Below are 17,432 nucleotides of genomic sequence, written 5' to 3' on the forward strand. Positions count from 1 at the left end.
TACTCTCAACTTTATCATGCATCTAAACTTTTTCACTTGATTCATAGTGATGTATGGGATCCATCAAAAATAACAATTCAATTTGAAAAAAAATAGTTTGTAACTTTTATCGATGACCACACACGACTATGTTGGATCTATCTCATGCATGAAAAATCTGAGGTTTCAAAAATTTTTCAGTATTTTTCAACAATGGTAGAAACACAATTTGACACAAATTTTAATATTAAGAAGTGATAATGGTACTGAATACTTTAATAAAAATCTTGGAGAATTTCTTCAAAAAAAAAAGGTATTCAACATCAATCTATATGCCCTAATACACCCCAACAAAATAGCATTGCTGAAAGAAAGAATAAACATCTTCTTGAAGTAGCACGTGCCATAATGTTTGAGGGTAATGTTCCAAAGTATTTATGGGGAGATGTTGTCCTAACAGCAGCCTATCTCATAAATCGAATGCCCACACGTGTGTTAAATTATTGCACACCGTTGGATACTTTATAAAAAAAATTTCCAGCATGTAGGTTGCATTTTGACTTACCTTTAAAAGTATTTGGTTGCACTATATTTTTACATACACCTTCGTATCGAAGTAAACTTGATCCAAGGGCAGAAAAATGCATTTTTATTGGCTATTCCCCAAGTTAAAAGGGTTATAAATGTTTCAGTCCACACACCAAGAAATTTCACGTAAGCATGGATGTTACTTTTTTGGAACATGAAACCTTTTTTCAGAAAAATTCTCTTCAGGGGGAGTTTAAGTAAAGAAAATTTTTTGCATGAAACTTTACCCACTCCTATCTTACATATTGAGGATACAACTTTCACTAATCAAGTAAATTCTGAAATAATTGCAAAACAAAATGTGAAAACCAATTCTGAAATTGTGCCAGAATTAGTTGGAATCCAAACAGGAAAAGAAATACCACAATCAGAAAAGGAGCTTCGGTGTTATGTTCAGAAATTCCAAGAAGACAAGAGACCAGCCCAATCTGAAAAACCCGGAAGACGGTCCAACTGTAGTACTTCAGGAACTTTCAGGTAAATATGAATTTGTCACTTCTAATAATAACTTGCCAATAGCCCTTAGGAAAGAAACCAAAACCTGCACCAAAAAGGTACTCAAAACCAGCACCAACCATCCTATTTTCAATTATGTCTCTTACCAAAATCTCTCTCAAAAACATTGAGCTTTTACTTCTAAAATTACAAATCTGTTTGAACTTAAGAACATAGAGGAAGCACTAGATGATTCCAACTGGAAATTAGCAGTGATGGAAGAGTGGCATGCGCTCAAGAAGAATGAAACTTGGGAGATTGTAGATCTGCCACAGAATACAAAATTAGTTGGCTGTAGGTGGGTTTTTACCATCAAGTGCAATGCTGATGGAAGCATAGAGAGGTATAAGGCTATGTTAGTAGCTAGGGGATATACACAAACCTATGGAGTAAACTATCGAGAGACTTTTGCTCCAGTTGCCAAACTCAGCTCTGTGCGAATTCTCTTATCTCTTGCTGCAAATTACAATTGGCCTTTACATCAATTGGATATAAAGAATGCTTTCTTGAATGGGGAGCTAGAGGAAGAGGTGTTCATGAAACTTCCACCTGGATTTGAGACTGAACTAGGGAGGAATAAAGTGTGCAAACTAAAGAAATCTCTCTATGGATTGAAACAATCCCCAAGAGCTTGGTTTGAACGACTTGGAATGGTGGTGAAGGGACTTGGTTATACTCAAAGCCAAGTTGACCATACACTTTTCTATAAACATTCAGCAGTTAATAAAACTGCCATCTTAATTGTATATGTGGATGACATTATTCTGACAGGTAATGATTTTTTGGAGCTAAAAGACTTGAAGAAGAAGCTTGCTGCAATATTTGAAATCAAATAACTTGGCTCATTAAAATACTTTCTTGAAATTGAATTTGCAAGGTCTAAGGAAGGCATTTTTATGAACCAACGAAAGTACCTCCTAGATCTTTTAAAAGAGACGGGATTACTTGGTTATAAAGCTGCTAAAACACCTACAGAGCCTAATTTAAAATTGAAGCCAGCTGACCAGACAATATAATGGACAAAGGGAAATATCAGTGGTTGGTAGGGAGGCTAATCTATTTATCCCAGACACGCCCGTATATAGCCTTTGTTGTGACCATGGTAAGCCAGTTTATGCATTCACCTGGTCAAGAACACATGGATGCTGTCTTTATAATCCTAAGGTACTTGAAGGGGTCGCCTGGGAAAGGGTTACTCTACAAAAAGCATGGACATCTTCAAATAGAAGCTTATACAGATGCGGATTGGGTTGGGAATGTCATGGATAGAAGGTCAACATCTGGGTATTGTACTTTTATTGGCGGAAACCTAGTTAGTTGGAGGAGTAAAAAATAGAGTGTTGTGACACGAAGTAGTGCAGAAGGTGAGTTTAGAGCAATGGCTTATGGAATATGTGAAGCACTATGGGTAGAGAAAATCCTACAAGAACTAAAAGTTTCCATTTCTCCACCAATGAGGTTGTATTGTGACAACAAATCTGCAATTTCTATTTCTCATAATCCAGTGTTGCATAATAGAACTAAACATGTTGAAATTGACAAGCATTTTATCAGGAAAAAGATTGAGAGATGACAGATTTGCATCTCATATGTTCCAACCACGGAACAATTAGCAGATGTTCTAACTAAAGGATTACCCAAGAAGACTTTTGATAGAATAATAAGCAAGCTGTCAATGAATGATATCTCCAAGCCAGCTTGAGGAGAAGTTTTGACTAGATCAAATCAAAATCAAATTCTTAATTCCTTTCATGAATCTTTTATGTAAATAGAATTAATTATAAATCTTTTCCTTTTTTGGTTTAGCTTAATTTTAAGGATATAATTAGAAATTTTTCTTTATTTTAGGCTAATATTTTTTCCTTCTGTCTTATTTTATAGTTATTTCTATTTCTTTAATTCCTCTATAAAGAGGCTTATTCCCTGTATTGCGTGTTTACGCACTCCCTAATCTGAAGTTGATTTTTTGTTGAATTTGGACCAATTTAATTAGATTTGATTACCACAAAAACTTGTATGTAGAGCATAACTGTTTCATAAATCTGTTTGCTTAGCATTGCAGGAAAACTTTATGAATTTCGAGGTTCCAAAAATGAATCAAGAACGCATTTCGTTTATGGCATACTTCTACCATGATAATAATCTTGCTCGACATAATCTTACGAATACAAAATTTATGCGTATCAAATTTTCCTCCTTTGTGTGTGATGGATGTTGGTGGTGGTCTGGTGGAACATGCATTGTAGCTTGGCAATGGAAATAAAACAAAATAATCAGATAGAAATTTTCTGGTTAAAGTAACTAAAATTTATGTTCTAATGTTTTCAGTTTCTGATATTCTAACGTTTGTCCATTTTTTTTAACAATCATTTATTCTCTCTTAACTTTTTTCTATCACTTTCTCTTATTAAATAACAAAGGAAAAATTAAAATATATTTACCATCAAACAAGACTTCTAGATATTACAAGATTTTGCTGTAGATGATTAGGTGATCTTCCACAAATTCCTAAGGTTGACGACCTTAAAAAGTTAGAGCTCAGCATACTATAGAACAGCAACAATAAAAAAAAGAAAACCTATTCTTTGCACAAGCTAAATCAGTCAACAACTTAACCAACTGTCACTAGTTCTGCAAATTTTCTTGCTTCTCATCCATCTTTTGATCCTGAGATCTTCCATTAATTGAAATTTTGCTCTTTTCTTTATCTAACTCATGGCTCCCCTTGTTTCCATCATCTTCAGACTTGACTTGATTTTTTGGCACTCCTTTATCTTCTGCTAATTCCTCCTTTCTTGTACTTCCCACAAGAGAAGTTACCCTCTCTCTAACGGGAATATTCATGCTCTTGTCTTGAGTTGATTTCTCATCATTTTGAACCATCTCTTTTGGTGCCGGGCTAGGCTTTGAATTTCGCAATTCATCTGTAGTATTAACTTCTTGCTTTATTGGAACTTTGTTAACCACAAGGGTAGGGGTAACGGGTTTGTCCTTCTCAGGCAATACAGGCACCGTAGAAGAGGCGGCTTTAACGGTACTAGAGGATGATAACGGAGATAACGGAGATGTGATGGGAGCAGTTGACTGGGAGGGTGCAGGTGCAGACTGAGATGGAATGCGTACAGACTGAGGGGGAACATGTGCAACACTTGAACTAGTGCGAGCTTGTACCTCCAAGTCTGAAGACATACCAGCAGAAGTGGATGGTTTTGCCAATGAAATACTTGTTCCAGGCACGGCATTTCTTACTTGTGCAACCTTTATTTGTGATGCAATATTTGACTGAGAAACAACTCTGGCACCAACAGCAACTGCAGTAGCTTTTAATGCAGGATTTGGAGTTGGATTACCTCTGAGCATTGATTGCTGATGTGGTGGTAAACTACTTTGTATTGTTGTTGCTGTAGTGGTATGTTGCACTTGGATTTTACTTGTTAAGGATGTCTTAGCTGCAATCATAAAAAAACAGAAGTTATTCAAATAACACATTACTCAAAAGAATTACGCTGATATTATTCACCCCATGAGAAATGCAATTCTATAAGTTAATAACATGGAAAAAGAAAATTAAATTATAAATAAATAAATATAGGCAACTTAAAAGATACAATTTGTAACCTGTACTCTGTAGTGGACACACAATTTATTAGTAATGATATCAGCAAAGCTGCTAAAGTAGTTTGAAATTAGTATTTAATACCGATTATTAGGGCAAAACACATGACATGGTTTAATTCCAGCTTAAGAGAACACGACACAATTTGTTCCAGCTTAAGGGAGCCCTAAGTAAGAAGAGAATTTTAAAATAGCAGGACACCTCTGTCCAAGAATTTTGCTAATTTTGCAGCAGTTGCTTACAACCAAAGAACATAGGAGCACAACAACTTGAGCTATTTAGCTATTCTGCTCATGCCAAAAACAAAAGTTAAACCTATATGATAGCAATGCCAATTTTCTCATTCAAAGTAGACCGCATTTGCAATTTCACATTAGATAGATTCCATAGATATACTAGATGACAAGAGTTTAAACAATCTAAAAACAATAAAACATACATAATTTAGAGGAAAAGAAACGATAAATCAATACATTCATTTAGTTAACAGTTTTTAGGAGAAAAAATCAGCATTGGTAAATCATATGGGCATCATGCCACAAGCAGTCGAAAGAAGCACAAGCCCAAACCACACTGCAAAACAAGGTACTACACCTTTCCACTATCATGATTGCTTTTGGAGGAAAGCTCGATGACAAACATCCATTTCTCAGAAACGGCACTAAATAAATCCACAATCATTGACATCATTGAGAATCATGAAACTGATGCTCATTAGGACTTAAAGACAAGGGGTGCAAAGACAAAAAGGATAAAAATTAAGAAACAAATAATAGAAAGTTGTTCAGCATGATTACCAATTACCATTTTCCTATATTTGAAAGTTAAGCCTTAAAGAGAATCACCTTGATCAGCAGTTCCAGGAGCAGTTAACTTCTTGAATGGCATATCAAGGGCTAAAGATAATGAATGACGAGTTGCCAGTTGTTCGGCAGTAGTATAAGTTGTGCTGGTCACGATGGTTCCCGAATTGGCAGTTCCATCTTTCTTTCTTAAAATGCTCCACCTCTGCAACATTCAGGGAACGAATGACAATACGTAGCACAAGTGGACAACAATTAGTCAATACAGGTAAAATGCGTTGCGATCACATTAAATATTCACAAAGACAATCAGCACAGGAAAATCTATTCAATATAATATTTTTTTCCTGGATCTAAAACAAAGATTCATTACACTTATTATACTTGTCCAACTATAAATAGTTGTATATGTAACTCCGTTGCCGGGATTTGAACCCGGGAAAACTGGGTTATACCCAGACATCCTGACCTGACTAGATGACAACGGATTAAACATTCAGTGCCATCAGTCATTGTATTCCAATCAAACACATCATCCACAACAAGACAAGCACTATGTGTGTGCAACAATTCACGTTCTCTTTCGTATAAGCAATCCTCCATTTATACATAAAACATTATTAGTTTCAACATGCACAACACTACTTGCTGCAGAAATAATCTAAAGAACCCACTCCCAATAATAGAGCTGGGCAATATATATTTGCTGCTAAATCAGGAAATCATACTTTAGTAAAATGTAAAACATTTTTTGAATCAAAACCAAGTGGTCAATTTGTCAATAGCCAAGGAATAAGATCAGCTTGCAAAATTTAACTTAAATAATTCCTAAAGCAAGTTTCTAGCTTATTAAGCAATGCTGTGACATATGAAAAAAAGACTTTTTGATAATGTTCATAATTAGAGTATTGAATGCTTAGAAGTAGCAACCTACAAGAGAGTAGCTCTTAATTAACTAACAAGGAACATGCACAGGACTTAAACTTCGGGGATCACAGAATAATTTTAACTTCAAGTTTTGAATTTCGAGAAACTGGCTGGCTATGCCATCCAAATATAATAAAGAGCATACAAACAGTTATTCCTGGTGATATGTGAGGTCAAAGACAAATTATTGAGTGAACGACGAAGAATTCCGGGATCAAAAAGGGATTAAAATCTAAATTCCACCATTTGCGAAATTTGCTAAGCAGGCTGTTCCATGACAAGAAAGCAACAATACCATTACCCAAAGTAGAAAACAAAACAATAACAAAAGAGGGGGAAAATGGTTCTGAAAAGTTGGAGAACATGGTTTTGGATGAGATAATCCCTGGTGACTTCTTTTTTCTTTCTTTTACCGCTATCTTTACCACCCTGATGGACAAATTGACAATTTGCAACGCTATTGACTACAGAGGCTAATGCTGAACAAGTTGTCATTCATGGATCAATGATATAGTCCCATGCATAATCATAAGAAAATAATCTCTCCCCCACTAATAAATTTCCTTTTCTTATCAAAAAAATAAAAACTAAAAAAAACGATAGGAGTTGATAAAGGTCCCATAAATCATAAATATCGAGGGTTGAAAAACCACCTGAGCCAATTGAGTAGGACTTCTCTTAATAGGAAAGTTATCTCCTTTGGCCATGTTAGCCCAATTTCCTTCACCAAATCTCTGAACAGCTGCTCGTAACTGGATGTCCTCTTCCTCTGACCATGCTTTTCTCTTCCTTTTGGAAGCCATGTTGCCACCACCTAATCCCTTGTTCTCAACACCATCTGTTGATGGTGCAGTTGGCAGTGTTTGTCTCTGAACAGTAACCGGAAAAATAACATTTGTCCCTTGCATCAATTTAGATGATTGTGAACTTCCACTAGGAGTTCCAGATCCACGGCAAACCGGAACAGTTATAGTCAATGGAGCCTCAATCGTTGAGCTACTAGGGGTTGATTCACTCAGCGTACGAGATGCAATCATTACCTAATGGTAAACAATTCATGGAAACACACAGGTTATATTTCAAGAAATAGTAAATGGAACTTCTATAAGACTCGAGGTAAAATATAAGACAAAATTTGGATGGATATTAGTTGTTTGTTTCATTTAAAGATAAATCAAATTGTATTTCTGTACCAATGAGTATCCATGAGTTCCAAACATGTAACAATACCAAGTTCCTAATACAGGTACATCATTCATCTAGGTGTACCATGTGCTGGAGCAAAATCATAGGACACTTTGATGGATAGAATGTAACAACTGGGGGTGGTAAAGGGCCAGCATATTCACCTTCATACATGCTGCAGCCTCTGACACAGCTTCAGCACTTACTGGAGGCGATACTTCCAGCTCGCACTCTAGGTCACTATCATCATCCTGTAAGTAACAGAGGTAGTCAACTAACCCATTACTAATAACAACATATCAATGAGAAACTGACAGTACAATCAAAGATATGTCAGTGATGGCAACAAGATATATGGCCCTGAAGGCCTGAACTAGCATGATGTGCACAAGCATTGACAAGTTTTATTTCCTGCAAGTGGTAACTATAGATTCATATCCCTGACAAATTCAACTATAACCACTGCCATAGTTACAGCTTGATCACTGTTAGTGAATGTACTTTATTATTTCATCTTATGACCCCAAGAAATTTTTTTCTTTTTATAATTAAATAATATAACTAAAATCACAAACCAGAGGTTGAGCACCATCTTCAAGATTTTCAGCAAGGGCATGACGGTAGGCTAAGTGGCGCCACACCATCTGATACTCTCTGGCGGTGGAAATGCCAGTTGATGTATTCTTCACCAACTCATTCCAATCGATCTTCGCGTGAGGATAGTGCGCAAGTTCCTGAAGCAAAGTTAACACCGTCGTTGCATCATACCTGCTAGATAAAAACAGATTAAGAAAATCCCCAATCATGCTCAAACTTTACCGCAAAAATCACTAAAATAACAACATAAAATAAAATAATCAAAATAAAGAAATAAATAATAATACCTTTCTAGGAGCTTTGCTGAGTCTTGTTCCGTAAAAGGTACCTTCCTGGACTTCTCCGGCATTGAAATGTGCGGGAAGAAGATGAACCCTAAAACCCTATTACTGTGAAACAGAAACAGAAAAAAGAAGAAGAAAAAAGTGGTGTGGTGAGGGAAGAACCGCAGAGAGAGGTTGCAGAAGGAAGCGAAGGGAGGGAGAGTGTGTCAGAGTGAGACCGTTGAGAAGGTGGAGCTCACGCGCCCCTATTGTTCGGGTTTATATATAAATTGCGAACAGCGGAATTCAGAGTGTGCCAGCTGGCACTTTTTGGTAGCAAGCTATGAAGCATGCGATTGCGATTGCACTGCTTGGGGAACGGGGATAAATTAAACAGAAACCATGATTATTGTTGATTACCATTATACCCCTTTTCAGCCTGAGCATTATAAAAAAGAGTAACTATTTTTCGTGTTGTCGTCCTAAGCGATCATTTAAAAGAATGAACAGAAATATTTTATACTGTTTATGGAAATTACTTGAGGTGAAGTTGATAATTGGATGTAGTTAATTTGACTAAATTTTTATTAAATGATTTTTATTTATTAACTTTACATGTATCTAAATTTTCATTTAAATTTAAACTCTCTAAATTTAAATTATGCTATAAAATTATTTTGTATTATTAACTAATCATTTAAGAGCTTAAATGAATTTTTAAAATGTTTATGAAATAATTGACCGCAATAATAATAGTTAGTGTATTAGACGATGGTATAATTGTTTTTTTTTTCAACAATATTAGTGATGTATTAAAAATTTTCTATATATGTTCACTTATTCATAGATTTCATCACTCATAGTTGACTGAAAAAAATAAATAAATAAATAATTGATATGAATGGAGTTAAGTAATCACAATTATAAAAAGAAAAAAAAACAGATTCAAACCGGAAAACAACCAAGAGAGAGAAATAAGAATTAAACACACCATTTCGAACTTAAATTAAAACTAATTTATTGCTTTATTTATGTAATATAAACGTATATTTATTCAAAATGGAAGAAAATATAATATATAATTTTACTTTTACATATATTTTATCAATCATATTATATGTATATTAAAAATTAAAAATTAATTACTAAATCCATCATCTAGATAAACTATATATTAAAATATAAAATATATATTAAAAATAAATTAAATAATACATATATTTATATATAAATATATTATGACTATTTTGGTAATTGAATTTTTTTTGTACAAATAATATTTTTTTTTACATTTTATTCGTACAAATAATTAATCAGTAATGTTACATAACTAGTAAATATTATCATTTTGAGCAAGTATTTAGTTTGCATTTGCACATAAAATATATAGTTTATACTTGTAATTTATATTTATGTTTATCAGAGTTTGCACACGAGTTAACACAATTTACACTTATATTCTCTATAGTTTTAACACATATTTTTTTGTGACTATAATTTTACACATATAAATTAATAAAATATATTTATTAAAAATAATTTAATATTTATACTAATCAAATAATAATTAAAATCACTAAAGATTACTAACCCCAAAAATTTCTTATAGTTAATTTTAACGTCATAACTAATTTTCATATTCAAACTCTTCCTTGAGGGTAATTAGTTATCACCAATCCATGAATCATGAAGCAAGTACACAAAAACAAATTCATATTGAGTAAGTTGTGTTTTTGTGATCTTAATATAAATTAATAAGAGCAATTTGTAGAAGAAAACAAAATTAATTAGATTTTTTTTATACTATCTTCTAATCTCGACAGACTAAGGATTAATCTGTCGTAAATCGGAACTTCATTTAAGAATTTGTTGCATATATAAAATAGAATTTGAATTACCGATATTTAATTAAGTGAACTAGTAAACTAACTATATGAGTACAAGACTAACTCAGTTTGGTTAAATAAATTAGATTTTGATTATGCTATCTGTCTCTTTTATTTTATTTTATTTTTTCTATGTTATTATGTCTTGAAAAATTCAGTAGGTTAAATTATCGAATCACATGATGAAAAACATGGATCCCAAAAATTCAGCCCAACATCGAATTCTGAAGAAAACTTGTCGTTAGCTTGTGTCCCAATCCGGCCAAGAAAAAAAAAATGCCTGTCTTCTCTGTCTGCTTTAATGTGTTTTGGTTTTGGTGCATGTTTCCTTTTGACACAGAATGCAATAGTATTTCTAGCAGTTATGCATACACTTAAAAAGAGAAGACTTTGTAGATCAGTAAATCCTCTACCACAAATTAAGGCTTTAAAAAACGTTATTGTTTAGGATTTAAGATTGATGGAGTATTAAGACTTCAAACAAAGTTTTGTTACTTTTATGGAAGGCTTATCATAATGTATACTTATATCGGTCTTGTTTAATTTGAAAAATAAAAAATTAATAAACAACTTAATCTGTTTTATTAAAATAGATGAAAATCAGATGCAGTTGACTTTACGTAAAGTTGATAATTGAGAGTTGTTAAATAAAAATTTAGTTAAATGAGTTAAATTATTTAACTCTTCTCAGTTATCAACTTCACGTAAAGTTAACTGCGCCTAAGTTTTCACAATTAAAATATCACTGGACAAGGTGGGTATCAATGAAGCACCGACTTGCTTGACGGCGCCGATGCATCGGCGACGAACCCAAATACGACACGAATATGCAGAAGAAACGTTGGATGCGCAAGTAGGTGAGGTTGTCGATTTATTTTGCGGAACTTCCGCTGCAGCACAAGTCCAAGGCGAGTCTGGTCAGGGAGTTCATTTTTACCAAGTTATGGGCTAAATTCAGAGTCCATCTTTTTTTCAAATTTTTAATTTTTAATCCTTCCAAGACAGGTCTTAAAGTTTTTTACTTTTTAGTAACAAAAATTTTAGAACCTAGTGTTTCTTTCGATTCTATGATCACAAACAAATATGTAATTGTTAACAATCATGACTCAAAAATTTCTCTTTGGGCTTATGTCAAGATTTTGAAAAACAAATCCTAATACTGACGTTGCAATGTTGCATAAAAAAATTGACATTGTAATTTTTGTGATAGGGTGTGTATGAGTTTGTATTTAGGGGTTAAATTAAATCACACTTATTGAAAATAAAAAGAGGCGAAATTCATGCATGTAAGAATGTGAATGATGAATATAAAGTATCTAATAGAATTGAAAAAAATATAGAGGGACAGTGATGTAAACAATGTGAATAATAAATTTAAAAAAAAAGATAAATTAAAGATTAAAGATTAAATTCTTAATTAATTATTTAATTTCATATTTTAAAATTTTAAAAATTAGAATTAACAATTAAACACATTCATACTAAAAAAATGTAATATTTTTCTTATAATTCAGATGTGCAAGCAGGTCCAGAAGTGGGTTAGTATTGGTTTGGGTCTGCTGTCAAAGTCTATAACTCACGCAATGGTTACTTGTGGTTGTGTAAGCAGATGTTTGGTTGGGAGGAGCGGGAGAATTGGCTTTGGCTTTGGTGCCAGCTTGTTCCGAAAAAGCACAAGTTTTTTACTTGGTTGTATCTTAAGGAGGCTCTTCTTACTGCAAGTTTTCGCTTCAGAAGAGGGATGTCGTCATCGAATAGGTGCTCAAGATGTCATTCTAGCCATGAATCGGTTTTACATTGTATTCGAGATTGTCCAAAAGCTCAGCTTGTATGGCATAGGTTGGATATTTCTTATCATCCTCTGGATTTGAAAAATTGGTTCTTATATCATAGCTGTTCAGGTTCTTTTCGGGACTTTGGTTGATATGGCGAGTAAGGAATAATAACATTTTTAATACTCATGAAACTTGGCCTCCGAAAAAAGTGATTTGTTTGGCATCAACTTCAGAAACGGAGCTTAAGAATATTTTTAAATTACAACTATGCCCCCTTCCTCTTTTCCTAAATGGTCCCCCATCCATTGGTACTTTTAAAATTAAGTATGATGCTAGTTATCCTGATTTGGGTGATAGTGTTGGTTTTGCTTGCGTTATTAAAGATTGTAATAGGAGTTGACAAATAGGGTGTTTGGAAATGATTGGGAGTAATAGTATTTTTCAAGGGGAATTGTTTGCTATTTGGAGAGGATATCTCTTAACTTGAGATGTGGGTCAACGAGATGTTATTTGTGAGACGGATTGTTTGGAAGCGTTTAATTTTGTTACTAATCACCGAGATGGTATTAGTTTATTGATCTGTTGATACTCAAAATAAGAGATATCATGCATTGGAATTAGTGTGTTGACTTTCATTTGATTATGAGAGATGCAAACACGGTGGCAGACAACATGGCAAAGATGGCGATGAGGTTACAACTTTATCATGTGAAGCTTCTTTCTCTTTGGGAGGAGTTTAAGAATAGTTTTAAACGGGACTGTCCCTCTATTTAAGCAGTTCCTTTGTTTTTTTTAATTTATTTAAATCACCAAAAAAATACATTCACACTAGGTACAATTACTTCCAATTTTACCATAATCTCTGGTCTACGCCCAAAACTCACTATCGTCGATCTCCAGTCCACGTCTTTGGGTATAGATATTGAACTATAAAGTGTTATTGGTAATTTGGAGGTTAATGGAGCTGCAAGTGTTGGAGAAGGGTTTTAATTATGGCTATAAGAGGAAGACGTGGATTTTTATCTTGGGTGTCGTCGGCTTCGCTGGTAACGGCGCTTGTAGGTTTTATCACGCACCCATCATAGTGCGTCAGAGGATGAGAGTTTCCAAGTACTTTCTGTTGTGGAAGTCGTTTCCAAGCTTCTTGGCCACCGTCATGTGCGTTGTTACTAACGGAGTTCTCATATGGTAATATTGTGGAAGGGCAAATTTTCGACAAAGTATTTTTGAAAATTTTATTTACATGCAGATGTTCATTTTACATATAAGAGGGATGGTTGTTCTTGTTGCAAATCTATTATTATATTTTATTTTACATACAAAAGGAATGGATGTTTATTTTACATACAAAATAGATGATTGTTCTTGTTGCAAATCCAGTGGGAGGCTTATGGGACAACAATGGCGCTGATAGAGTTTCTAAAAGAGGTAGCAGTAGCGGATAGTTAAAAATTTGAAAAGGTAAGGTAAAAGAATTTTTTGTTATTTGGTTGGGGTGGATTTTTTTTATTTTCGGTGGGCTAAAAAATTGACCTATTGTTCACGTTGTTCAAATTTTTCGTTGTCTATCTAATCAAACTGTAAAAAAATATAATGAACAAATTATAAGAGCATCTGTACAGTTTCATATCGCGATGTTTTCTAAGATTAGCCAAGTTACTTTTGGCCATAGTGCAAACAATACCCTTCAGCTCAACAGAAAAGAAAAAAAGAAAGTGCCCCTTTAATAAAGAAGAGAGACTCAATTTACTAAGCTTATTGCTTGGATGCTTTATTTTTCTGACTTTTCTTTTTCTCTTGTGAGAAATTCTTCCTATACGAATTCTTACATTTTGACTGCAAGTCATGTAATATTTGGCTATCTACCTCCTAAATTCAATGCTTTAAAAACATTGATACAAAAAGAGAAAAAAAATATTAAAAGAATAAAGTATATAAAACTCAAAAAGTGTTATTTTGTTACTGATAGGTGGACGGATTTGTAAAGACATTTGGTTAATTTTATGACAATAGGTAAAGGAGGCCATATTTTCTTAAAAGTTGATGGAAGTCATGGACAAAACAAAGATTATATATGCTCGCTTATACAATGAAGCAATTAAGAAGGTTGGAGTCATACCAATCATAGCTGAAAATGCTCTAGTATGCAAGGCTATTGAATCATTTATTGAACAAAATTATGATCACATTTCCTAGACTCTATGTGGTGCATACACTAAACTAGGGATTGAAATATATATATATATATATATATATATATATATATATATATATATAATTCTGTCTGTGAAGATCCTGTCGAGCGACTCTTTAGAACAGTGTGTTACTTCGTTGAAAGAGTTATATGTTGGCTTGGTTAGAACATCGTGAGCGGGAACACCTGTAAAGGTACTCCAACCTTAAGTAAGTAAGGGTAAGAGATGAGTATAATATTGTTCAAAATAAACAACGTACCTTTCACGTAGTTAAGATTTTGTATTTATAGAGTTGTTGTGCTATAGGCGATTACTCAGTAGACCTAGTATTGCCGAGCTGTTGAGGATATGTTAGCCTGATTTTGTGGTAACTGCTCCTGAACGTATTCATATAGTTCTGTTATAGCCGAGATGCTCTCTAACTGAAGATAAGTCACCTCTATTATTTCACTTGGATTCTGATTTATAGGTATAATTGGACCAATCTATAGCTAACAGATCAATAGGTATAGTTGGGTCGAGCTATAACTAACGGATCAGTAGGTAAATTTAGGGCGAGCTATAGCTACCAGATCACAACTCCCATGCTTGACCTGTGATATTTTTCAATAAAACATGTTGAGCTTTCAACTTTTGGACCTATAAATCGAAATCGTAGTAATAGTAGTAGCCCCCAAGCTCAACTTATTGGATTGAAAAAAAAAAGTGTTTCTGCACAGTAATTTGAGCCGAGGTATAACTCCTTCTAGTGTTGAGGTATAACTCCTTCTTCCGTTTATATGGAGTTTTCTGTCCTATGAGTACAGACATCGAGCTATACTTCAGTCCTCGAAAAATACCGAAAGGGGTTGAGACTTGATTCTGTTTATATAAGATTTGTATCTAACTTGATTGTGGCATGTTCTCCTGATTCTGAGACATGAGGCATGGATACTGTTCGAGAATCTCACAGAAAATTATTTGGTGGCTTCTTTGAAAAGGTCCTCTTAGGATTATCAGCAAGTAACTATTTTTTTTTTTGGAATTTGCTGCACGTGGCCGAGTTATGGCACACGCGGCCGACTTATATGCACAGATCAAAAAGAAACAAGAGAAACATTAGTAGTGAGAAAGTTATATTGAAAGATTGTTTAAGATCAAACAGTAAAATAGATAAACAAATAAATAAATAAATAAAGATTGATAGAAAGATTAAAAAGTGAGAGAGTTATGTCCATCTATAAATCGGTTATGCAATGAGTGGTAGCCCCCAAACTTGGTCGGATTATTATGTCGACACTTATTCAAAAAAAAATTGAATGGTAAGAGTTATTCGATCAATACAATTGTGTGGGGATACTTTTCCGCTTGAGAATAATTTTTCACGGCATGCATATAGCATTTGATTGATGCGAATTGAAAAATTCAGAAATATGCATTCATTAACGGAATCGATTGTATTGACTCGAGGATATAATGATCCATTGTCTTCGGAAATTTTTCCGACCCACAATAATTTATTGATGAACTTCTTACTCAAAGCAATTAATTTTTTTTCGAATTCATTAATAGCCGATTTTGTTCTCGGATGGATTAATTGATTGATTTTGATATATGAAATGATAAGATATATAAATAATGTGAAGCAATTCGAGTATATAAAGTAGTATATACCTCATAAGAAGTTATGATGTATTGAAATTTGACATAAAAGATTTATATAAACAAACTAGATTATGCATATACATAGTTTTACCGACGTAGAAACGACTTAGTAATTTAATTTGTTTAGGTCATTTGCCTTTCATTGCTTTTTTTGTAGCTGAGCTAATGGGTCGGCTATCATCTGGACCTCAACTTATCGTGCAACGTTCATAAGTTATAACTCGGCCTGAGTTGGTGGAGGATGAGGTAAAATTTGTTCAGCAGCCATGATTGAGGTTCTACAAAAAAGAGGAATAACAAATGAAAAAAGAAAATGTGGGACAATGTTAAAGTCGGAATCATGGATATAGATTTTGTATGCTGCAAACTTGTTGGTGAAGAAGTCGGCCACCTCCTGAAAAGTAGAAACAAAACTGAAAACTTCAGAGTGACTAACACCGCGGGCTTGACTTTCGAGGTGCGATCGTCGTCATCTATGCGATTACCAGAAATTTGTCTGCTCTTCTTCATCACGTCAGTCATTTTGTTTCTAGTTTAATAGCTCGGCCACAGGTTGAATTTCTGCTCGCAACGACTCATTGATAACTAAAAGCTCGGCCTCGGTTAAAGGAGGAGGAAGTGGATTGTTTTGTTCTTCCTCGCATTGATTATAACCTTCAAAAGAGGGAAAAGCAAGCAAAAGAGATAATGGTGGGTTAAGTCAACTTGATCTCACAGTAGGCGCCAAATGTTCTGTCCGTAAAGATCCAACCGAGTTATAGTGACTCCTTAGAACAGTGTGTTGCTTCGTCGGAAGAGCTATACATCGACTTTGCTAGAACATTGCGAGCGAGAATACCTGCAAAGGTACTCCACGCTCAAATAAATAAGGGTAAGAGATGAATATAATATTGTTTAGAATAAACAACGTACCTTTCATGTAGTTAAGATTTTGTATTTATATGGTTGTTGTGCTATAGGCGGTTAATCAATGGATCTAGTATTGCACAGCTGTTGAGAATATGTTAGCTTGATTTTGTGGTAACTCCTCCTGAACGTATTTATATAGTTCTATTATAACCGAGATGCTCTCTAACTAAAGATAAGTCACCTCTATTATAACTCGACCCAAATTTATTTATTGATCCGTTAATTATAGTTCGGTTTAAATTTACCTATTGAAGTATTGATCCGTTAGCTATAGTTCGACCCATTTATATATATCACAGAGATACGTGATGACATCATTTTCATAACAAATTTCATCATGAGTCACTCATTGAGATTGACTAGCTTTATTGCATTTGTTCCTGCAAAGCATTCTTTTCCATCATTAAAACAAGATTCGCATCAATAATTGTAATATTAAAAAGATTCAAACTCACTAAGCAAGCATTGCAGGAAATGGTGATCAGTCAAGAATAAAACACTTATAAAAACGTTAATCAGAAAAAAGGATACTACTGAAAAGATTTCATGTTAGATATGTGGTGGAATAAA

At 33.9% G+C, this 17,432-nt stretch overlaps 1 protein-coding gene across 1 annotated transcript; it reads right to left on the reverse strand.

The window, feature by feature from the left end:
- Nucleotides 1-3,474: 3,474 nt before the first annotated feature.
- Nucleotides 3,475-8,924, reverse strand: LOC112706249 (uncharacterized). The gene is made up of 6 exons (XM_025757448.3): nucleotides 8,478-8,924; nucleotides 8,169-8,361; nucleotides 7,758-7,844; nucleotides 7,062-7,448; nucleotides 5,524-5,686; nucleotides 3,475-4,511 (listed from the first exon to the last, which is right to left on the reverse strand). The coding sequence occupies exons 1-6, from the start codon at nucleotides 8,537-8,539 to the stop codon at nucleotides 3,688-3,690; spliced, it is 1,716 nt and encodes a 571-aa protein (XP_025613233.1). The 5' UTR covers nucleotides 8,540-8,924; the 3' UTR covers nucleotides 3,475-3,687.
- Nucleotides 8,925-17,432: the final 8,508 nt, after the last annotated feature.

The sequence above is a fragment of the Arachis hypogaea genome, chromosome 8 (assembly GCF_003086295.3).
Source record: "Arachis hypogaea cultivar Tifrunner chromosome 8, arahy.Tifrunner.gnm2.J5K5, whole genome shotgun sequence".
NCBI classification, from domain to species: Eukaryota; Viridiplantae; Streptophyta; class Magnoliopsida; order Fabales; family Fabaceae; genus Arachis; species Arachis hypogaea.

Excerpts from the sequence above, each read along its gene's own strand:
- LOC112706249 (XM_025757448.3), bottom strand. The coding sequence starts at position 8,539 with ATGCCGGAGAAGTCCAGGAAGGTACCTTTTACGGAACAAGACTCAGCA. Across the intron at positions 7,449-7,757 it reads AGGCTGCAGCATGTATGAAG|GTAATGATTGCATCTCGTAC; the intron begins GTGAATATGCTG and ends GTTTACCATTAG. Across the intron at positions 5,687-7,061 it reads GTCCTACTCAATTGGCTCAG|AGGTGGAGCATTTTAAGAAA; the intron begins GTGGTTTTTCAA and ends TGAATGTTGCAG.